Here is a 24,286-nt window from a genome sequence, read left to right as displayed (position 1 = left end):
GCTGCTTTGCCTTTGGAAACAACTGGGGAGAAATTCGGTCACCAAAAATATTTGAGTGGCTGTAACACACAGAAAGAAATATTGTGGGTGGTGGGACATGCCTGAACTGGGTATATGTTGAGGAAAGAACACTAATGGGATCTTAGCAAGCAACAGAGACATCAAGCAGTGGTCAGAAAGAGGAAGAAAAGCCTTTTAGGTGCTGCCTAGTGACCAAATATCTTGCTGCCACAGTGAGAGTGTGGACCTTAACTCTGCAGTAAGGAGCACCTGGCTCATGCACATCCTGCTGTCCTTTGCATGGGAGTTTCATGTCTCAGGGTCTTTGGGATCTGTGGTTGAAGGCTATACCCTGTAGTGCAGTAAATGAGCCTCCTATTTTGAACTCTACTTACTGACTACATCCCAAATCCCTATGTTGCTTGCAGATCTGCATCTCAACCCACTGAAGCACAAGTACAGAACATGAAACAGTGGTGCAGCCCTTCGGCTGACCAACTTGTTCCCCTGCCTCACTTTGTTAATGCTCAATTGATTGCAAAAGCCAAAGTTAATAGCTCAAGGAAAAGTCACTTCCTGCAAGAGAGCAAATCCCAGCAGACACAAACAACAGTTGGCAGAACAAGGAATGTATTAGGAACTTTCCTTCCTTTGAGGAATTGGTAAATGCATGCATACAACAGAACATGCAACTGAATCAACAGTCTTTAATGAATGCAGAGACTCATTCTGGGCACAGGTACATTTGTGATTACCCCAAACCCCTGCTCTCCTCCCACTCTTAAAAATTGTTTTAGTTAGTGAAATGTAAAACCACAGAAAGACCAGAATACCTATACACACCTCAAAGGGTATGACTTTCTTTTTTTTCCTTAAGAAATTTCCACACATTTAGAATTATTGACTGTTAAGCCCAGTCAGTACAACAGAAATATTCTACACAATCATTGGTTGAAATGCACAGTACAACAGTTGTGAGTGCACCGTCACAAGAGACACCTGCATGAATGCTAACAAGTGTAGTAGATCCATCAAAGCACACTGCAAGCATCTGCAATGAACCAGTCTCGGGAAGATGGCAAATTACCAAAACACAAAACAGGCACGTTAAAGTACGTGGGAAGATCCTACAGTCACTTCTCTCCAGAGTCATCACTCCCCACAGAGGAAACCTGAACCACTGCTTGCCATCTGAAATTTTCCTTCTGTGTAACAGCGAGTGGTGGTATGCTTTTATTCCCAGACTTCAGTCACTGTGATTTTGCTTGAACTGGGGCAAAGGAGAGAAGGACAAACACAGACCCCATCTAGCGCAGCTCACTTCCCCAGACCTGCACGGTCAAGCAGCTTGAGATCAGAGATCTTGCCTGTAAAAAGGCCACAACATTTGAAAAGAGGAACTAAACAGAGCTAAAAAATCCAAACCAGAAATAACATGGTTTTATACAGCCTGCAATAAAGCTATAGACAATAGTACAGTATTGTTCACATGACACTTATTAAGGCTTTGATTATTGGTCTTCTATATGCACATTTTATATACATATAATCTTGTGTGTGTGTGTGTGTATAAATTACTTAATTTTTCTTGTTCTAAGCAAGAAAATATTTTCATGCATTTGCTTCTCCTAGTATTCACAATACTTGGACCATATTCTGTTCAACAACTTCTGCCCTTATCTCCATGAATGTCATTTGTGCCTGAAAATGGCACTGGCCCCACAATTCTCCATAGTCATACACCAGAGAGCAGGTGTCACCCCAGAGCCTGACAGTACACTGGTTATGTAAACATAGTAATCCTTGGATTATAAATACTTTATTAAAGCTAACATTTCTCAGCTTTTAGCTCATTATTTCCCATGAGTGCCTTGATGAAATATCATTCCAAATAAAATTTTTTTGTTCCTTCCTTTCCATGCCAACAACTCAGTTATGGAGCTTCCCCCAAAAGCACAGTTTTCCCTACTTTGTTCCAAAGAAGTGCCAAGCTAACTGTTAATTCCGTAAGTCCATGGCTCAGTAGCTTCCTGTGATCCTGTGAAATAGCTGCAACACAGAGCATGCCTGAGCCAGCTCAAAGTGCTTAAGTCACCATCATGCTTGCCCCCCTGACATGAAATTAAGAGACTGGGCTGTGGGCTAGAGAAGAACAGGGAGGAAGCAGAAACCAGCAGAGCTCTCCTATTCTTAGTCCCATGCCTGGAGCTTGCACATGTTTAACAGATTTCCAGAGCTCACCTGTGGCATGGCCTGTGTCCATTTGACTCAGGGACACTCTAATTACCTCTAGCTCAGCGTTTCTTTCAGTGAGATGTCCTAGGGAGAGCAGTTCTTCTGTGAAAAGGAAGGACTCACATGGAAGCAATACTAAGGAAAGAAAGCAGAGTAACGAAGGCTAAGAAAGCAAACATGGGGGGAGTGAGAAGGAGGGAGAGATTCTTTTTTTAAGATAAGGTCTGGACTGCTGCACCAGCTTTCTGAGCTGCCTTGCCCAGTGTGGTAACTGGAGCATGCTGTCCCCTCTCCAGTCATTAAGCTTTACCACAGGTACATAGTCATGCCTTGCACCACACCACAGCACTTTCCTGTCACCTGCCACCACCTTTCCCTTCCCTTGGCCACTGTGTCAAAGGACTTCCATTCAACATATACCATGATAAGGACTGCAACTCAGGCACTGAGTCCTTCTTGTTCACCATAGTCCAAGTAGCTAGCAGCTCCAAAGGGACAATTGTTCCTGTGCCCCTGCCTACATTTCAATCCACAATAACCAAGGTGGTAAATAGATGGGACAGGAGTGATGGAGTCCCAGCCACCTGGTTGTTTACTTATTGCACAGAGTATTTTAGGCTGGTAGGGAATAGTGGGTGGCTCCCAAGGTCCTTTGAGAAAATCCTACTGAGTGGCCATTCACATCACCTGCTCCAGAAAATGTGTTCAGACAGCTCATGTGTACAGAATACTTAGGAAATGTCATCTGGAAACAGGATATGCAAGAGATGAAGGCTCTTCTCAATTCAGTCTCAGTCTTCACTCTGAACCATGAAAAGCTGTGCAAAATACAATGCTTATGCCCTGGTAGGTATGATTAAAAGACAATTTTTGGTCCTGGGTATGTTAACAAGAAAGGATCATGCTAATAATGTCAGAGGCAAACCTTTGAGAGTGGATTTAGTTATACTTACAGCAAATACTGTACACTGCTTCTGGTCAAGTGCACAGAGGCTTGTAAAAACAAACAAACAAGCAAACAAAACCAAACAAAAACCAAAACACAAACAAAAAACCCAACAAGACCGAAAACAAAACCCAAAGATCACAGTCAAATGTCTTAATCTTCAGATGGAAATGTCTGTGAGGAGCAGTCAAACTACTTTCTCATGTGCAATGCATCTTGAAATTTGGTACTTATGTATTGGGCATGAAAGCCTTTCTTGTTGATGGTGTCATCTGTGTGGAATCGAATCATGATGGAATCTCCTGCAGAGTAGATTTCTTCTAAAGGCTGCAGAAAACAAGACAGCAAAGAGTTGTCAAGTCTGCAGGCTAAATAACTGCACAGTGATGCTAGAACTTAGGCTCACAGACTGGCCAGGAAAAACAAACAGCAAGTGCTCAGTATGTCCTGCTCTGTTCTGACCTCCTTTATTCTCACTTTATGTTTGAAGACTGATGCCAACCCACCCTATAATCCCTATTCTTCCAGTTCCTTTTCGTAAGTCACATTCACAGGACTTCCTGGATATTCTTGTTCCACTCTTCTAAGTTTTCTTTAATTTGCCCTAATCTTTTCAGGATATGATACAAACTAAACTGGGCCTGTTCGGCAGCTGGGGCCCTCCCAGAGTACATTAGCAGCAAAAGAGCCACCTATCTTACGTGTCAACTGTGGTTATCTTCCCCACTGCTGTGACCTGCTACAACCTCCCTGTGCTGCTCTGCAGGACCCATACTTCTCCAGTCATACTCCATCTCTTAGTGTGCAGGTAGGTAGGTGACTGTCCTGCTGCTCCAAACTTCTTCACAGCAAGCTGCTACATCTTTATTTGTTTTCCAGACCATTTCCTCAGTTTGCAGCAATTGCTCACAAACACTTGCACCTTGGATGTCTCTCTTTAAGTGCATTAAAAACCTTCTCCATTGTATTGCTGAAATCCTAGAGAAATTATATATGGAACCTCTGATTTTAAATGCCACACACTGCTGTTCATGCTAATTGAGTCACTCCTTCTAACAAGGACATGGCCAACAGTTGAGGAGACAACATGCCACCCTGCAGGAAACAGGCAGCTCTGCAAGTCCCTCCACTCTCATCCTTGCCATTACATGGCTGCAATGTGACTTGGATTCAGGCAGAAAGTGACTGAGGATTACGCTGGCCTTTGGAAGCTGTTTCTAACATCTACACAACATTTTTGTTGCTGGGCTGAGGTGCAGCAGTGCTCTAGGCTAACAAGGGAAAGCCACTCAGCTAGGTTTTCAGACCAGCTCTGTGCACCAGATAAAATGGCTGTCATCTCTAGCCACAGGAGAAGCAGCAAAACCTAGTCACATAAAGCATTCTCATGATCAGTAGGTAAGAGCTGCCCCTCTCCAAAGAGCACATGAGAGTATCCTTCCTTGCCACTTCTAGTAAGGCCTATGACATCCTCCCCCGCACCCCCAGCTTACCCCTGAGCCACAGAAGCGTCCCAGGCGGGGTGCAGTGCTGTCATAACCATCATAAATCTCCATGTAGTCATACCCACAGTCAGCCTCCTCCTCGATCTCAAAGGTCTGGAATATCAGCTCCACCCCATAACCATCATCAGCTACAATCACCCATTCACAGTTTGCTTGTCCTGGGTAATTGTTGTCCCCAAACTGAGCATGGGAATATAGGTCTTTAGTTTGTACTTCAGCCTTTAAGAGCCCACCACACTCTGGAGGAAGAAAAGAGCACAAAACAATCTCATCAAAGGTCCTACCACAAAACAGACTCACCATCCCAGTTTTGGGCTAGCTGTAGGGAGAAAAGCCCTCCAGCATGAGGCACATGTACAACAGAGAAGGTAATTAACCACTGCACCAAACTGTCATAAACCAGTGAATTTTCCAGTCAACATGAATCCATTGGCCAACACGGCACAGAGAAGTTTGGTCCTTTTGCTACAGAACATGAAGGAAAAGGGATAATCAGTTAAAACTGGCAGGATGGGATTCCATCCACATTATGCTGTAGAAAAATGTATTATTTTATGGAGCAGTTGTGAAAAGGAAAACTTAACACATTCTTTGCACTTGGCCTACACCTGAAATTATGACTTCAGGTATTTTACCACATTAAAAAGCACATTAAAAATCTAGAGACCAAAATAATCCTTTTCTGCCCATGCATTGCACACAGGTAGCCCTGTGCTTGCACAAAACACGTGCTCTTGTGCAGGGCTTCCCTGCAGTCAGTCAGGAAGATGCCTCCTCAACAGTCTCTCATGCTCAGAGCACATTTCAGCTGTTTACAATAGCAGGTATTTCAAAACAGTGAACCTAGGTACAACACACCCACCTCTGGGCTGCCACAGAGAGATCAAGCTTGCTGTGCTGGTCCACAACAAACCTCTGCTTCCACTATAACCAGCCTCTTCCACGTGTGGGCCAATACATTGGATACATGACCCCAATTTATGAGGTTTGATGTGGAACAGAATGGGTTGCTGCTCAAGCAAACACCTTCAATTTAAACAGAACTGAGCAGAAATGTCTGACTACAAGAGACCTCTGCACTGATGAAGAAGTTGGCATTTATGGTATGGTGCAAATAATGGCCTAGGAACAGGTTAACACAATTTACAACTACTTAAAATTCAGGCAAAGCTTAAATGGTAAACAAGGCAGTGAGATTTGATGACATTGCACTGGGAAACTGACAGACAACCAGCTAACCTGTGCTGTGCTTTGCTTGGAAACCTTTCCTTTGCACAGAAGCATCAGAGTAAAATCTGAGAAACATCTTGTTGGTAGAAGCCACTAGAGGGTCTGGTTTCTTGCTGCCACAAAAACGACCAAGGACAGGTGACTTGCTGTTGGGCCCATCGTAAATTTCCAAGTGGTCATAGGCACATTCTTGGTGCTGTTCAATCTCAAACTCATTGAAGGTCTACAGCAGGAATAAGAATTAGGACAGACAATTATAAATCTGAGTATGAGTTTAAAAGAGGATGAAATGTCGAGAATCAGGTCACATTATACACCTTCCCCATAAACTGGAACAGAACAGTGGTGCTTTCAGGCAAGAGTGATCTCAGGATGGCAAAGCTCAAAAGTTCATATGAATATGTTGTGTAACCTTAGTTTTGCTACCTCACATGAGGGCATGACAGTTTTCAACAGCAAGCCTTATATACTCTCATATTCCTGTCACTAACCAACTCTACCTAGTACTGATCAGGCAGTTCTTTAACACTACTTCCACTGAGCACAGGGATCCAGTCATTATTTTGCCAGTGCGTGGGCCACCTACACAGCCTTGGACATATCCAAGGACATGGCCGTATACATAAGGCCACCCTGTAAAATGGAACTGATGCTTCTCCCTTAGAAGGGCTGGGGACTGGCTTTGCCACCACCTTACGCAGAGATGGTCCTAACAAAGTGGGTTATGAGGAAGGGTAGGAGTGGGAGGGCACTTTATACCTTCTGATAATAGAGAGAGCAATGCTCCATATCTGTCGTTTTCTGGAGTCTCCTCCAAGCTGCCTCATGCCTGCCTCATGTCCCTCTGAGACTTTCCATTCTTTTGCAGGCCAGGGACAGCCTCCCAGGATGCCCACCCTTCTCCAAGCACCCCACACAGGACTTCTGGGGATCAACCTCCCACTCACACAGTGTCAGGCAAAAGTCACTTAAGTTCTTCACAACCCAGTCTGTTTGCCACCTCATGTTCCCACTCACTAGTTACTCACTACTTTCACTCGGTGACCAGGCGTAGCAGAGATGTCCCAGGTGCACTCTTTCCGGCTGGGGTACTTGTCAGGCCAGTTTGGACTGCTCATTGTTCCCTCTGCAGCATTGAGCTTGTGCTCACAACCAGCTTGAAAGAGAGACAGATCACAAGATGGAGGCACACTGGCTTGGCTCAAGCTGTGTTTGAAGAACCTGGTCTTTCCTGAGGGCAGGGAGTGGGGACCTTACCTTCCTTACAGTCATGGCCATTTTCATGCAGCATGAAGCCGTTTCTGCACTGGCATACGTAGCTCCCAAATGTGTTGATACATTCGTGCTGGCAACCACCATTGTCTTTGGAGCATTCATCCTTGTCTGGTTAGGATCAAACCAACACACACTGAGCTGACAGTGAGAAATAGACTACTGCAGTAGTATGGGAGTTCCATACTCATACTGGCAGCCACCAGTGCAATCCTCCAACCTCAGCTGATAGATTAGTCCAGTCATCTTTTTAGCCCAAATGCAATTCTCTTGCATTCCATAAAACACATCACAAACATGTATGAGGTAGGTTTGAATGGTGAAAGACTCCTTTCTAAAATACACCTATAGCAACATCTCATTCTTTCAGAAGAGAGTCCAGGAAATGTATCATGCAAGTGCAGCATCCTGGGCAATAACGTACCAGCTAGTCTTTATACTTTCAAGTTCCCAACTTCTGATGAGCCTCCATCTTGGAACAGTTCTGTCCAAGAACACAAGGTATGAGCTACTCCCTTAAGCTGAAATATGTCCTAGGGGAAGTTCATTCCTGTGTGTCTGAGACTGCATTCCCAGATCTCATTGCTCTGAGCACAGTATTTGCTGCTCATGGTTTCCCATCAAATTTAGTTTATGAGCAGTTCATCTCCAATTTTTCTTGGACAAGTGCCCTCCCTGAACCTGATTAACCTCCTCTGTCTCCTCACTCCCAAATGTATTTCTAGTTCAAACACACACTACCTAGGCCTTCCTTTTAGATTTAACAGGCCAAACCCCTAGCCCTGATTCTGCTTTGCAACTGTCTTAATTCAAGGCCATTTTTTCCGATCATCTTCTTCAAAAACATTAATATTCCTCACTCTGTGCTGAAAACACAGCATGAAATCAAATTTCCACTTCCATACGATGTACAGTTAACCACCAGAACTGCCTCCTAACAAGGCATATCATACCAAGAGCCGTGGAGGGTTCAGAACAGAGGATCACAAACTTCCATTAGCATGCCCTGCTTTGGTGAGAAGAATTGCTATATAGGAGACTTCTGGAAGTTTTCTAACTCTCCCAACTTCAGAGGACTCCAGTGACAGAACTAACTTCTAGGATCAGGTTACCTGTTTCTTCCTACTGTGAAAGGACTGGAGGCACTCATGAGATCCATGCATCTTGCTGACACTACACCATGAAATGACACCATATGCTGTACCACATCAGGCTCTTTTAAGATCCTCAGGTCAGTATTCAGTATCACTAAGGTTGGAAGAGACCTCAAAGATCATCGAGTCCAACCATTCACCACAGACCTCATGACTAGAGTAGAGAGGACACTAGTGCCCACTGCAGGCTTGAACTCACGACCTTCCCCATTAAAGGTCTTATGTGCTACCAACTGAGCCACACCACTCCCCCAAATATACAGCTTGTTTTCAAACTGCTTTTCTTTAGATACTTGACACATGTCAGAATCCAGTCAATATCAGTATTCAGTATCACTAAGGTTGGAAGAGACCTCAAAGATCATCGAGTCCAACCTGTCACCACAGACCTCATGACTAGAGTAGGGAGGACACTAGTGCCCACTGCAGGCTTGAACTCACGACCTTCCCCATTAAAGGTCTTATGTGCTACCAACTGAGCCACACCACTCCCCAAATCTGCCTGATTTGACAGGAGATTGAGGAAAATTCACCAAAACCAAAAGGTTCAGAGGAAACAGCTAAATAAGTGAAAGGAATATGGCCACATACCAGAGAAGTAATGAACTTTAAAACCTTTCTTGGAGACTGTGTTGTCTGATTTGAACTCCAGTCTCACGTTGTTGCCATATGATGTAATTACTTCAGGTTTCTCTGAGCCACAGAATTTGCCATGAAGCTTGGAGTCAGAAGCCAACCCACTGCGGACCTCAACATAGTCATATTTACAGACCTGCCGAGAGAGGAACAGATTTTTCAGCTCTGTGAACTTGGAACAGAGCATTTCAGTGTAAGGGGACAGAGGCTTGCCTGAGAGGGAACAGAAAGAGTCTTATACTCACACTCCCCACTTCCCGAGATTCTCCTCTGTCAGTGTTCTCACCCACTTCCCTTGCTACCCTGCTCTTAAAGCATGGGTGTGTTTATCAGAATTCTATTTATTTTAGCTAAAATAATTACTCCCATCTTATCTAAGAACCTGTCGGTGTTGAATAAACTTCAGCAGCCTGCCAAATGAAGAAAGAGCCACTTTCCCATTTGCAGCAGGGAAAGCAAGACCTGAATGCTTTGTTTAAAATCCATCCTACCCTTGGCAGGGCAGAGAACAGACTCTCTTACTGGTTATTTTTGTATCCTTGAAGAACTCTATTTCATGGTTCATTTCCAATTATTTTCTTCAAAGGCAGCTCTGGGGAGGGATGGGAGAGGGGATGAGACAGCTCTTAGGTATGGAAAACACCTACAACTACACAAAACTGGTAGAAACAAGAAGTTCATTTGTAACAGAACAGGTTTCATCCTTCCACTCCATAGAGAGCTGTCCAGACATCAAATAGAATAATCACTGTTACTGGGTTATGATATTAAGGGCAGGGAAACAACCAGAAGCTCCACCAGTAGAGACAGAGTTTCCTCTTCCTTGTTCCTCAAGGATTTATCTGCTTCTGAGCTAGCCAATAGTCACACCTCTGAGATGCAGGGACTGGTTACGTACATCATTGCCTTCCAGCTCAAACACTTCGAACTGCAGAGAGATCCGGTACTGGGCTGGAGCTACCACCTGCCAGACGCAGTTTTTGTTAGTAGGATATTCCTTGGGCCATCCAGGGCTAGTAATGGTCCCATTGAGCTTGGTGATGAAGCCCCCACAGGCAGCTGGAGAGGCAATAAATGAACACAAGTTTTACTTGGTTCTGTACAGACACACAGATTGGGCCATGCTTTTAGCTAGGAAATGAATCAGATCCTGGTTGGTGGCACGTTTCAAAACCCAGCCTCCAGAAAAGATTTTAAATGCTGGGGGCTGTGAAGAAGACAGAAATGTCCCCTAGTATAAATCACCAGTAAAACACACGCAGCAAGGTTGTGGCCCTGAGAGCCACTGAAACAGCGTAAAACTGACCTCACTTTTAGTCTATAGCCTTGGGCTTACTGTGAATCCATTCACTTGACATGCAGAATAAAGGCCGGTTTGGTAAATTCACCCAGACTGAGCCTTATTTCAAGTTTATCAGTAATAGAATAATTGGAAGGTAATGGAATCCTAGGGAAGGCACCCCTGTCAACTCTTCAGTGACTTTTTAGGTGGGGACTGCATCTTCTTCAGGAAAAGTAGAAGACAAAGCTAAACTTAGCTTCATTATCCCATTTTCTTAAAAAAAGTTAGGACACCCCATCTTCATCCTCTTGTGGGAGGGCATGGCTTTTACCTCAAAAGAATCAATCCGCTTACTCTTCTTCTGCAAAACTGTATTTGCAAGGAAGCAATTTTTTTCTTGCTGTTCTTTGGTATTAATGAGATATAGTCACATATTGAAGACCACAGGGATAAAAGCACCCTGCATCTTGTTCCCAGCATCATTTTGTATTAATGAAACTAACCCAACAGAGTAGTTTCAACACAAAAAGCTCAGCAAGCTCATTTGGAAAAACAAAAACAATTTACTCTGATGTACACCACTACAAGTTCAAAGACTACCCTTCCTGTATTGCCCACAAATTAAGTTTAAAACAAGAGGTTAAGATGAAGTTCAAAAACTGCTTGCCAAGTTATACTAATTGGCTTGCTCAAAATTGCAAGGAATTAAAAAAATAAAGTAAAGCTTCCTAAAGCCTTTTAGATCCACGTGACTCTGCCTTCATCAAGTCAATAGCAACCTTCCCCAAACAGTTTGACAAAAGCTGAAGTCAGGGCAAACTGGGTGAGTTTGAGAGCACCAAGCACAGTGTGGTGGAGATCCCTACATGCAGAGCTAAGAGCCAAGAACAGTGTGTGAATTCTCACCAAGCTAACAGCTGTATTGTTGGTGGGAAAGCTGACAGAAATTCTGTCAAAGATATGGGGGATTTTGACTCCACAGCAGAAAAAGCTAATCGACTCCTCAGTATGGAGAATCTCTGTTTTTTGCATGCTGGCAAAACATTTTCTTTTATACATAGCTATTAGATAAACAGATATTTTATTCTGCAAAAGGAATTTAAAAAAACAATAAAAATCAGCCTGGGATTGAAACACTTCTGGGCTGCTCAATTGTCAGGTTGGAATGCCCTTCTTATGCTGCACCATGGGAGATCTGGTCTAAATAGCAATCTCTGGGCAGGAAGGATGACTGCTTTTAGAGATGTTTAGTATACTTTCTTTTCTTTTTTTTTTTTTTTTTTCAGCTAAAACTTTATTTTTAATGGAAGGCATTGGCAAAAAGAAAATTTTCAAAGAGGGCATAGGGCAAGGAAAATCATCACCAAGCTTGTTCAGTTTCAATGTTAGCTGTAGCACCCATCCTGTATACAGATTCCTCAATATGTAGGTTACTCACCTTCACAGCTCTTTTTATCAGCTGTCAATTCATATCCAGGTTCACAGGTGCATTTGTAGCTGCCCAGTGTGTTCTCACAGTGCTGCTCACACCCACCATTGTCTGGCAGAGAACATTCATCCATCTCTGCCAGGAGAAAACCAGAATATGTTACATTTTCCCAACCACCCCAATTCCCTCATATTCCTCAGGCAACATTTCTACACAGAAGGACCAGAACACTGGCTGGCAAGCCAAACCCACAGAGCAGGTACTGCAGCAATCCTCACAAGTGCTAAAGCACTCCTACCATCAAAAACTCAAATGACTACAATTACTGTTAGTGGTCAGGAGTGTTTTTCTACACAGAAGCACAAAAACATGGTCTGCTAGAAAAAATGTACAGCATTTTGTTCTCATTTGCCCTTCTTGTTTGTTTGTTTTTTAAATTCCTCATGCTCCCCAGTGAACTGTGCTACCAAGAACCAGCTCACTATTGTGCCAACAATAATGGAGCTATGGGAGACCATACCCTGCTGAACAGGGTGCAGCAAAGGAGCTGGCAGAATGTGCAAGTAGTTCTTAATTTTCATAGACTCATGAAGTCTTGATACCCTAGAGTCTGAAGTTACATTCTTCCAATCAAGTGTCAACAGCTTGAATATATAGATATCCAGATGTACTGGCTTCCTACCCTGGCTTCTGATTCCATGTGCATCCCTTAAAATAGATGGTTTTACTAGCATGGTCATGGGGGGGTTGGCCTCAGTTAGCAGCCAAACTCCCATTCAGCTGCTTGCCCACTCCCAGGCCCCCTATTCCAATGGAATGGGGAAGAAAATAGGAAGAATAGAAGCAAGAAATCTTCTGGGCTGAGACAGGGAAACTACCTACCAATTACTGCCATGAACAAACCAGAGTCAACTTTGAAGAATTTATGGCCAAATAATATGAATATTTGAGTTCTGATTTGGATACTAGGAAGCAAAAACTAAAAAAAAAAAACCAACCCCAAACAAACAAAAAACCCCCACCCCAAACCAACTAACCAAACAAGGAAACAACCCAAAAATACCTAAAAGGCAGGAAATGTTAAAACACTTAGGTAAAACATATTTCTACCCCCCTTTCCCAGGCTCAACATTACTCCAGACAGGTGGGAACTACAGTCAGTACATGACTCTCATACTTCCCCCATGCTCCAGCATGGCTCCTCCACAGGCTGCAGGGAATATTTCCTCTGCCATGAAGTACCTGCACCTTCTCTTCCTCTGACTTTGGTGTTACCTGTGCTGTTTCACACTTTTTGTTCCTTCCTCCTCTTCTAACTGAAATATTCTATTTTCTTCTGTGGATAACACTGTCTTCCTACAAAGCTTTCCCTCAGGCAGGAACCTCCCACTGCAACAGTTTCAGTCCAAACAAATTTTATTTCCTGGTTTCTGTTTGTGGATTTGCTATGAAGAAAGTAAGAATATTTCTTTGCTGCTCCATGCCTGGGTACAGAGTCAATAGTTTTTTAATCTGGCTACTAAATCACCTGCTTGAGAGTTAAGAAGCTGTAATTCCTATGGTCATCAAACCCCACCGTGTAACTTTCTTTGCCTACAAACTTGCAAGAGAGCCTCAGATTCTACAGGGTGACTTGCTGTTAAACTCAGGAAGACACCTCTGCCACAGTCTTGCACTATTGGTGCCTGAAGGAGGCCTTTAGGAGGCAATCTCTGTGACTTCATGGAATCTGAGAAATTTAACCGAGGAAGTCTAGGCACTGTGAGATTTCATAGTATCATAGTATCAGTCAGGGTTGGAAGGGACCACAAGGATCATCTAGTTCCAACCCTCAGGCTGGCCAAAGCCGCATCCAACCTGGTCTTAAACACCTCCAGGGACAGAGCCTCAACCAACTCCCTGGATAACCCATTCCAGGGCTTCACCACTCTCATGGTGCAGAACTTCCTCCTCACCTCCAGCCTGAATCTCTCCACCTCGAGCTTCATTCCATTCCCCCTAGGCCTATCACTACCTGACATCCTGACAAGTCCCTCCCCAGCCTTCTTGTAGGCCCCCTTCGGATACTGGAAGGCCACAATTAGGTCACCTCGGAGCCTTCTCTTCTCCAGACTGAACAGCCCCAACTCTTTCAGTCTGTCCTCACAGGAGAGGTGCTCCAGCCCTCTGATCATCCTTGTGGCCCTTCCCTGGACACGTTCCAGCACCTCCATATCCTGCTTGTAATAGGGGCTCCAGAACTGGAGGCAGTACTCCAGGTGGGGTCTCACCAGAGCTGAGTAGAGGGGGAGAATCACCTCCCTTGACCTGCTGGCCACACTTCTCTTGATGCAGCCCAGGATCTGATTGGCTTTCCAGGCTGCAAGTGCACAGTGAGAGCTCATGTTGAGCTTCTTGTCCACCGGCACCCCCAAGTCTCTCTCCTCAGGGCTGCTTTCCAGCCAGTCCCTGCCCAGCCTGTATTTGTGCCTGGGATTGCCTCGACCCAGATGAGGGACCCTGCACTTGGTCTTGTCAGGGACTGGAATTAAATACCACAATATTTGCCAATGATCTTGCCACCACCTTTTGTCACGGTCTATTAGGATCTCTCAACTTCACTGCATAATGTACTCTGAATCAAACTTTATTAAATAATTATTTTCTTTTTCTGTTGCTGATGGTTTTTTCCTTGGCACCTTTGTGTGTGTGTGTGTGTGTTTGGGGTTGGGTTTTGTTGTTGTTGTTTTTGTATGCACAAGTGCACAGATGAAGAATTTCTGGTTGTAGGTTACAAAATCTTAAGAATTGAATGGATGCCAGCTCACATAATAGACTAGTCTGGGGAACAGGGATTGAACCTTATCAAGTTATGTTTATTTCTTACTGAGCTCATGAAATGAACTTGAATTCACAGTACATTGTCCTCTAATTTGGCAGATTCAAATGAACTGTGACACCCTTAACACATGACAAAAATTGAAGTAGAAATAAATACAGGTCTTATGCAATCCAAATATTGGCATTGTAGCTATTATTTCTGTACAAATGTCATTGAACCCGAGAGAAACATGCCTATCTACCTTACAGCTCCACAGGTGTTTTCCCAAATGTTCTTGCCTATATCAAGTTACCAGGATGCTGGTAAAGGACCATGTCTCAGGTCCACCTGCCAAGAAAAATCTTAGTCTTATTCACATCTTCCTGAAGAGGATCTTGGCACTTCTCAAGCACTCAGAAATTTTCTCTGTGAGTCTACTTGCATTCAAATCTGCATTCTCTCCATTTTTGGGGGATAAAACTTAAACAGAAAGTTATTTTTAACACTCATTGTGCAGTACCAGTACCTCCTTTGAAAATGTCCACATCCTCTGGCATGGGTACATGGAGGTCACATTCTGTCCACTTGCACAACACAAGGTGTTAGCACCTATGCTGATACTGACCCAGTAGGTTTGCTTTCTGTCTTAATCATGGAGATGACGCTCATGCCTAAGCATCAAACCCCTCTACACTCTGAAAGCAATTTGTACACAAACTCGATAGTGGCGGTTGTACAGACAAGTCTAACAGCTCTTAATCGCAAGAAGATACAAAGGTAACTGATCGCTTTGGGATGGGAGAAGGTTAACAGATGAATGGTCCCAAACTTTGACCTTGAGAGGTACTAGATCACATACCTTTAAAAAAATTCGCTGCAAAGCCTGCTTTATTGATGGTTGCATCAGATGCAAACTTCATCCATACTTTATTTGAGCTGGATTTGATATCTTCTGGCTTCTCATAGCCACAGAAGTGACCAATCAAGGGGCTGTATGCAGTGAGGCCATCTCGGATCTCCAGGTAGTCATAAGAACATGCGTCATGCCACTCAATCTGCAATGGGAAAAGGGTGTGCCTGTAGCTCACTAGTACGAGTGCTGTGAGTCAGGCTAGATACCCAGTTAGACTCTGTCCAGAGATCAGCTTCTGAAGGAGCATCCAAACAGCTGGTCACAGCTAGGTACTTGCCTCATGGCAGGCACTGGGCAGTCCTGCAGATGAAATTACATTCAAGCCCCAGCACATCTCATTTCTATTGTTATTTCAAGCTATGAACTGTAGGGAACAGAGCAGAAGAACTAAAAGCAAAAGTTTCAAGGAACAGCTGTGGCATCACAGCTAGGAGATAGTGCTGCCAGCCCTTTCCAGAGCAAGACCAGTAAGTGTTCAAAGCCAGAGAAGCCAATTACACAGATGGGATTTATACACTTATCTGGGTGCTGTCCACTCCTGTCTGTGAGTCATACATCAATAGTCAGAAACAGGTCACTGTATTCAGTATTCAGTATTCAGTATCACTAAGGTTGGAAGAGACCTCAAAGATCATCGAGTCCAACCTGTCACCACAGACCTCATGACTAGAGTAGGGAGGCCACTACTGCCCACTGCAGGCTTGAACTCACAACCTTCCCATTGGGCACCTAGCTAAGAGTGCAAGACATCCTATAACCAGTCAGAGAAAACCACTTTCAAAGCCTGTGTGGCAGAGGCGAACATTATGTTTCTTTGGAGAGTCCACAAACATCTTACAAACTGCCAAGCCCCAGTCACACCAACAGGAGTTTTTCTTGCCTGGATTATGACCATTCAATTTCATTTGACCAGAATGAAACTCAAAGGACTCATGAATCCCTACTTAAAAACATCAACAATTTTGGGGCTCTTCTAATTCTCTTTGTTGAGAGTTTTTGAAAACTCATCATATTTAAAGCTTGGTCTCAAAATCTTGAGCAAAACTCTGGGAAGGAGAAATGATCTTGTGAAAGAGTAAAAAGAAAGATATATAGACATTCTACATTATTATTTACATCACTTTCTTCTTAAAGACTCTACAGAGGCAAAATAATACCCATAGTATAAGATACAATGCCATTTCTCACCTCAAAGGCTTGGAATGTTATTCCTATATGAAAGCCCTCAGAAACGGTGATCTTCCAGATGCACTCTTTGGAAGGTCTGTAGTCATCTGGGTAATTGGGAGACTGGATCTGGCCAGTATCTTTGTGAATTTCTCCACCACAAATAGCTTCACAAAAAAATCAAACAGCAAAACCTTAGGTTGCTCCATACATAGCCTTCTTCCTGATTCAAATCTGTGTCAGCATCACTTATGACACAAAGGCAACACACAGAGTCATGGAAGTCTTTATATACATAGCATTATGTCCCAGTGACTGTGTATCCTGTATTGCTGTGCAAAACTTCTTAGGAGGTGAACTTTTATGGTGTGTTTTACAATCTTGGTCACCATCATAACTGCTTAAAACCTGCTAACAGAACTGAAGGCTAAGAAAAGTTGGCCAAAAAAACCCAAACAAACAAAAACCATTTGCAAATTTCATCTGGCCACACGATGGCAATATTAACAAGCGTGACTTGAGCTGTTCACCAGGAGACCATCAGGCTGACTGCTGTGCTTGGAAAAAAAAAGAAAAGATTTATGCTAAACATAAGAATGAACAAGTTTAGAGACCAAGCAAATGTAATGAAAATCTCATTTGAACAAAGACAATAGCAGTTCTGTGTAATCACCTTCAAGATTATGTCACAAATGAGAGTAAGATCACAGGCTAAAACCTGTAATCCCATGATGAACAGCACACATCTGCAGAAGGCATATGAATGTTCTGGTGTGTTTAAAGCAAGCAAACAAAAAACACTGACAGTAAGTACAAGAGAGATGCCACTGCAGGTTGATACCTGCCAGGTATCAACCCTCTTCTTCCTTAAGGTCTCCACACAATGCCTTGCATTTGAAATTTAGATCCGTGTCTCCCTGTGCTGTCCTGGAAATTGCTTACATTGGGTAACATTGATCTTGCCTGTGAAGCTGCTAATGTTTAACTGTGACGTAGCTAAAAGCACCACTTCACTAGCACAGTGCTAACTTCTTTCCTAGGGAATGAGTGAAAAAGCACTACCAAATAGCTGTACTCAAAATTCACCTGCAGAGCACCATTTAGATTGCAGTTTGAGATCATATACTCAGAGCTACAAGAGGTACTAGAGAGAACTGTCTCCCTCCCCCTACAAGAGCAGAGAACTGACTTATTCCCCCCACAACAGCCATGAACCTGTCAGCCAGCTAACAGTATTTTCTCTATCCACTGCAATAGTTCACACGGAAATTCATCTGAGCCCCAAGTACACTGGAAGAGCCTGTCTGCAAAACGGAAAGAGCATCTGCTGATGGAGCCTCAGAAAGCAGTAACAATGTCAAATTCTGGGCTGCCAGCAGAGTATAGAGCAAAACCGCCAGCACCTTCCCATCTTGAGCCTGATGAAGCGAAGTTAAGCAAGTATTGCTCATGTTTACTGGGCCTTTAGAAGTAATTTATAAATCAATAGGAAAGTTATCAAGAGAACAACAAAAAAAAGCTTCTGCAAAGGGACTTTGGCATGTAGCCAGCGTAAATGTTTTATCTTTCGATCCCATTTAGCAATATGAAGCATGATGCACAATGAAGAACACACAATGGAAATGTACAATGAAGAACAGAGTTGTTGTTTCCCAAAAAAACATTTCTCACCACTTTTTTGTCGTTGTTGGGGTTTTTTTGTTAGTTAGTTTGTTTCCTTTTTAAATTAAAGCAGCTATTACTGGGGAATAACCCGCTGTAAGAATTAAGCTGAGGAACCCACCAAAGCAACAAGCCAAAAAAAAATTACAAACAAAAAATATCTATAATAAGTCTGTTAAAGACACACTATTTTGATCACTAACTCCAACAAACTACCATAAAAGGGGTGTTACAAATCACAGAGTCCAGGCAACAGCTGCTTCTCAGTAAGGACAGAGAAAAAAAATAAACTGAAAAAAATCAGGCAAGCTACCTCTGTCTCTGGGGCAACAATTCCTGCAGAAATGAGATATTTCTCCTGTGAAACAGATTTGCTATCCCTACACTTGTGAATCCCTTATATGCTTTATCTGCACATTCCCAACAGTCCCTTGTTTTCTTCCTTTCCCTCTGTTAGTATCATTATTCATGAGTATATTGGACACTTCCAAAGTCACGTTTGTTTCTATGGCTGGAGAAAGATGATGCAATGTGAGTACCACTACAGTCAATCTCAATACTGTAGAAAACACTGCTTGCAAGAAAATGCCTGTTTCACAGAGAACAATGAAGGCTTTTAATATATATTAGAATAATTGTTGTAAAAATTAAGCATATATGGGGAAGGGATGATAATGATTTGTTAGTGACTTTGGCAGTATTGCCCCTCCACTGAAGTAGTTTCAGTATTCCAGTGCCATGCAACTTTTGAAAGTACCTTCTAATTTCTAGTCTTCTGTAAGTATAACATACTAAGGAGAAAACAAAGAACAATCTTCACATTTGAGGAAAAAAACCACCAAACAAACAACAAAAACAATGACAACAACAAAAAAGCTGCAAAATATATGATCTGAAAATAACTTTGCCTGCTAAATTACTGGAAGGAACTGTGGTAGTTCTAGGCTGTGCTTAGAAAATTTTCCACAGAGCTTGCACAGAAAGTAGTAGAATGTAAATAAATGACCATTGGGTGTAAAAAGGAAAATAATGATATGTTCTAAACAGTCCCATTGGATGGATTACAAACATAAGCTGGTTGTATGCTATCTTTCTCTTTCTTCTTTTGGTTGCTAACTTTTTCTTTTTTCAGCTTCTTCACTTTGGGAGACACTAACTTGCTTCTGCTTGGCTTTACTGACCTTGGCTATATTCTTTGTTTAGGCTGAGTATCCCAACAAAACAATTCTGTGCTCTTTCTCTTGTCTCTTTGTGTCCAGGGCAGTAAGGATGGGGGCAGGGAAGGGAAGGGAAAGCTATTAGCTCCCCTGGTTTTTGGCCAGGGGGGGTTCCTACACTGTTTATAAATTGTACAGAATTTACACTATTTACAGGTATTTGCATGTTCATTGCATTTCGTTATAGATTGTAGTTTTACTTGTAAATACAGCTTCATTTGCTTCCAACTAGACTGGTCTGGCAATTTAATATTGGGGGAATTTTCAACCCACCAAAGGAACTCCTCAGCACTGCTACTTGCAGGGGCTGGTTAGGGCAAACAGAACCTGTCCCATGAATGGAAGCTATTGCTCTGTGCATGCCATACTGTCATCCCCCCAAAAAATGTGGTAATTTCATTGGAAGATCCATACCTTGTTTGCTAAGACAGTGTGCTGACCCTGCCAGTTGCAATAAAAACCAAGAGCAGGGTCTGTATCTAATCACACAGTGAACTTCTGCTAATCCCATGAACCCCTGCATCCTGTTCTGGCTGCTCCATGCATTGTGACAAACTTCTTCTATCTAAGGAAGGGCTGTACCTTCATAGACCGCAAAGAAGCCTTTGCCCAGGATGTTACTGCTGCTCCGGAACTCGATCCACAGCCTGCTGTCCGTGGAGATTACTGCTTCAGGAACCTTGTCACCACAAAATCTACCTAGAAGGCAGGAAAAAGACAATCAGGATCTCCTGGCTGACTGACAGCACAGCACACCACACACCTGTGGCTCCATGCAGCAAACAGTCTGTGCTTAAAAGAGCTGTGCTTGTGTAAAACACCCTCGCACTCGCACCATTTGTGCTTCTGAACAAATATCTGTGTTGCCTTTCCTTCCTTCCTTAATTCACTTGAACTTTGATTATTAAGTGAATAACAGTTTTCTTCAGCTGGGAGCAGAATCCAGTAGTGACAGAAGCAGCTGGTAAATTCAAAAGGGCTCATTTTGATCATGTAATTGGGCAAATGAGCTGCAAGTGTGCAGAATCATTCCCTGTCCTTCCAAAGACGTGACATGAGGGAACATCCTTTCCACGTGTTAGGCCTTGGAATCTTCTTCAGCATTTCACCCAAGAGAAGACTGTCTAAGTCAAACAGAGAGCAGGATGTGGCTGTGCTGATGAGAAATGTCTCATCCTCTGCTCTCAACTCTTCCTGTTTAAGCCTCTGCAGGCTTTCGATCTCTTTCAAGAGAAAGAGATCAAGAGTCTTCTGCACTAGCAATGGTAAATACTCAAATCCTGCCACCAAGATGAATTCCAGAACAGAATAACTGCGGATGGTGTCTACAGCACAAACAACCTCAACTAGCTTAATTTCATGCCCTGCTACCTGCTCAGTCAGAGGCTCCTCAGGAAACCGGGCAAGCACCTAGTATGCACTGAGAGCACACCTTCCCTTCAGCAGGGCTATATACTTCTCAGGGTGATAGGGATCCTGCCCACAGTCAGACATTGCCACTTCTGACTCTGCCTGCCCACCTGCACTTACTTGGCAGCCTCAGAAAGGCTGTAATTCCTCTTCAAAGATGCAAGATCTATACCCCTGTGACAAGGCAAGTCAGTGCAAATAAGGTGAGTTTCAAACTTTCTCTTTAATAGCAACATTCTCTTTAACTACCAACATTTCCCTCTTGTAGAGTGACCTATCCAAATATTATCTCAGACTCTAGATTCACTCGGATACTCAGTTCTAAGCCTGTGTGTCCCCAAGCTGCAGAGAGCTTTTAGGGCAGCATGACAGGCCCTGCAGTGTACCAATAGCATCTCCACTCTCCACTCCACTATAACAAACAGTATCAGCACTGCAAAGCTCCTTCTCCTTGGGTCACTGAGCAACTGCCTCCTGGATTTATACTTGGAGTTTAATAAGGGTGTTGAGGAGAGGAAAAGCAGATGAGGAGCAAGAATGAGCAAACTCTGCAGAGTGTGATAAAGGGCCCATTCATAAAAAGTTATACAACATTTAAAGGCTGGGTTTTCACACACTTCCCTGGGAAAATATGCAGCACACATGTATTTTTTTTCTCTACACAAGAAGTCCACACTTTCACAATTCACACTAATCCCCCTCCCCACCCCCGACCAAACTGCTGTCTGTCTGCCTTTTCCAAGCTAATTTCATGGGCTCAGCCCCTTGCAGGAGCCATGGCCACTTGTGCAAGATCTCCTTCCAGATGGAAACACTCCTGAGTCCACCTGCAGAAAAGGGACAAGGAAATGCATGGATTCTGAAATGCCTTTAAATTACCCAGAAGAAAACAAAAAATAATGAGGAGCTAAGCTGCAGCTGCTGGAGCAATGTTACCTGAGGCACGTGCAGCAGAAAGCAGCAATGAATGTTGCCAACCTCAAAACAGGCAGGAAGCAGCAAAACTGGCTGCCAGTTCTGCTCTGACAGGAAGGCCTACGGAACTCTCTGGAGAGCAGCACACCTTCAGCCTCAGCACCTTGTGTCAGGGCTGGGATTTCCAGTGAGGGCAAGAGGAGTACCCAGACCTCCCTAAGCCCACTGACCCCATGCTGACTAGGCCAGTCTTATGCGGCAGCATGGGGCACAGAAACTCTAACATGGCTGGTGATGCTACATAACCTGGTTGCTTCTTTCCTTTCAGGAAGAAGGGGTTGCCTGATGCAGCGCAACATGCTACATTTTGGGGCACTGAGGTCAGGGCATGGAGTCAGGTTCAGAGCCAGTAGCAAAGCAGGTGGGATCCCTGACTGCTCATCCAGGATAACAAGATGACTTGCAATTAGGAAAGTAGGAGTCAGAAGAACTGAGAGGACACAGAGGAGCTGTACCTCCTTGAGACCTTTGGGTTTCGGAACACAGTAGAGCCCTTGCACAGTGTGATATCCTAAGCATTGTCTATCAAGTTTCCTGCTAGAAGTACAGACTACTGTGTGTATTTGCAAACACATATACTTGGGAAATAATGACAGAGACTTGGGCCAGGAGCTGTATGGCTTCTTCATTTTGATTACCTGACAGTTCCACCCTGGTCTTAGGAAAAAGCAATAATAAAACTCCAGAGGCCACATTTTCAGTCCAAGCCATGCCTTTGACTAACTTCCCTCTCTGCCTCACTTCTCAAGCTGGTAGGGGAAGGAATAGTCTTTGTTACCAAAGAGCTGAGATCATGGATCATTTGGTGTGAATATATCAGAGCAACATCTCTGGAGACATTAGCAGATGGCCAATGCACTGGCCAGATGCATGCTGCTTCCAGGTAGAATTAGGCTGGTTTCTCTTCATTACCACTACCAACACCCTGCCCCAGGGCATCAAGAACACATGAAATGTCATTAAAATGAAATGACTACTCACCCAGTAACGGAGCCTTCCTCCAGTAGCCATCACGCACCTCCACATAATCATACCAGCAAAGGCGACTTTTAAATAGGTCCATTGATGTGAAGTTTAACATAATCTGAAAGGAGAGAGTACACACTTCTCTTTGGGAAGGAGGCTATTTTAAAGAGGATGCCCTACAGATCATGTGCTTCCCCTTGGCTGCAGTGCTGCCTAAGTAAGTACACAGGAAAAAACAGTTGGACAGTTGGCTGGATTTTTTTAAAGGGCTTTCCTCAAAAAAAAAGGAAAGGCTTTGCGAGATATTGTAATGAAACAGTGAAGTACACAACAGAAGACAACACTTTACAACCCATTCTGTAATGCACAGCCACTGCTCCTCAGTTACTAAAATTCTACTTAGAAAAAAGCCTAATTTTTTTTTTTAATTAAAAATGTAATCTTTGGTTTTGATTAAGGTGGACACCATAGAGAAACACACTGCCCCAGAACACAGACGTTTATAGACCCTTATGCAAACGGTGCTTGTAAGAAACAGCTACTTTTTGTTGACAAGTTCATTCTGCCAACAACACTTATACTATCACAACATGGATGCAATGGAGTTCAGTGGCTTTAGAGCAGAACTCAGCATTAAAATGTTATCTCTTTGGTCTCCTTCCCCTGTAACATGGAACACAGGCTTTGCTCTCAGCCTGCGGAGGTCACTGACGAGGTGTGCTGTGCAGCGTTTCTTGTCCCTGCAACATTTGACCCATGTATTAGTTCACATCTACAGACTGCCACAGAAACGTTGTTAGATTAAAATAGGTTTTTTCCCTCAAAGCCCTGGCTGGATGTGCAGAGTGCAGTCTGTAATGATGTCCTTGATTTTGTTCACACTTTTGCAGTTTTTCTGACTCCGGAGGGCGATAGGAGATTCTGTTTCTGTGCAGATGAATATTACAAACCCAGTATCTGTTCTAAGCTGATGCCTCAGTGCTATGATGCTACTTTGTACCAGTTGCTGCATTTGATGAAACAGGTTGAGTTGAAGCATTTAATCCAAAATGGTTTGACTTTTTTTTTTTTTAAACATTAGTGGTTCAGCATTTGGGTTCTGGGTCCTATTCAATACAGCTCTTCTAAGAAGCTGAGAGATGAAGGGAGAATTTACAATATTTACACTGCAAAGCTCCCAGTGCCATAGTTTCCAAACAAGGATGGCTCTTGGCACCTCTGCCCCTGTGAAAGCTGTCCCTGCCACTAGTGGCAAGGAGCTCAACACTGCACAGGACTGGGCTTGCAGGTGGCTGAACTAAGTACCACAGGAAGACAGCTGCTGTAAAATGAGTGAGCTCTGCAACTCTTTGTTTGAGTCTGAGTCTCAAGTGCATCTCAAGGGTGGTCCTCAGCAAAGCCACTCTGCCGAGGAGCTGCCAAGCTGGGCTGTGCATTCTTGAAGCCTAGTACAGCATGAAAAGCCTGAAGGGCTGGTGTTAGTGGAT

At 43.5% G+C, this 24,286-nt stretch overlaps 1 protein-coding gene across 1 annotated transcript in view; it reads right to left on the bottom strand.

Moving 5' to 3' along the window:
* Positions 1–3,247: 3,247 nt before the first annotated feature.
* The window catches only part of TLL2 (tolloid like 2), an 88,205-nt gene continuing 67,166 nt past the window's right edge, over positions 3,248–24,286 (bottom strand). Inside the window, exons 10-21 of the mRNA XM_054163582.1 lie at positions 22,815–22,917; positions 20,031–20,147; positions 16,591–16,736; positions 15,349–15,544; positions 11,699–11,824; positions 9,877–10,037; positions 8,934–9,114; positions 7,174–7,299; positions 6,945–7,072; positions 5,926–6,139; positions 4,675–4,925; positions 3,248–3,508 (exon numbers count right to left, since the gene is read on the bottom strand). Of these exons, the coding sequence (XP_054019557.1) occupies positions 3,374–3,508; positions 4,675–4,925; positions 5,926–6,139; positions 6,945–7,072; positions 7,174–7,299; positions 8,934–9,114; positions 9,877–10,037; positions 11,699–11,824; positions 15,349–15,544; positions 16,591–16,736; positions 20,031–20,147; positions 22,815–22,917 (1,884 nt within the window). The 3' untranslated portion in view covers positions 3,248–3,373. The remainder of the gene's footprint in view (positions 3,509–4,674; positions 4,926–5,925; positions 6,140–6,944; positions 7,073–7,173; positions 7,300–8,933; positions 9,115–9,876; positions 10,038–11,698; positions 11,825–15,348; positions 15,545–16,590; positions 16,737–20,030; positions 20,148–22,814; positions 22,918–24,286) is intronic.

Source organism: Dryobates pubescens, chromosome 8 (genome assembly GCF_014839835.1).
Source record: "Dryobates pubescens isolate bDryPub1 chromosome 8, bDryPub1.pri, whole genome shotgun sequence".
NCBI lineage: Eukaryota > Metazoa > Chordata > Aves > Piciformes > Picidae > Dryobates > Dryobates pubescens.
The sequence above is the reverse complement of the archived record's forward strand: the minus strand, read 5'-3'. Positions and strand labels throughout refer to the sequence as shown.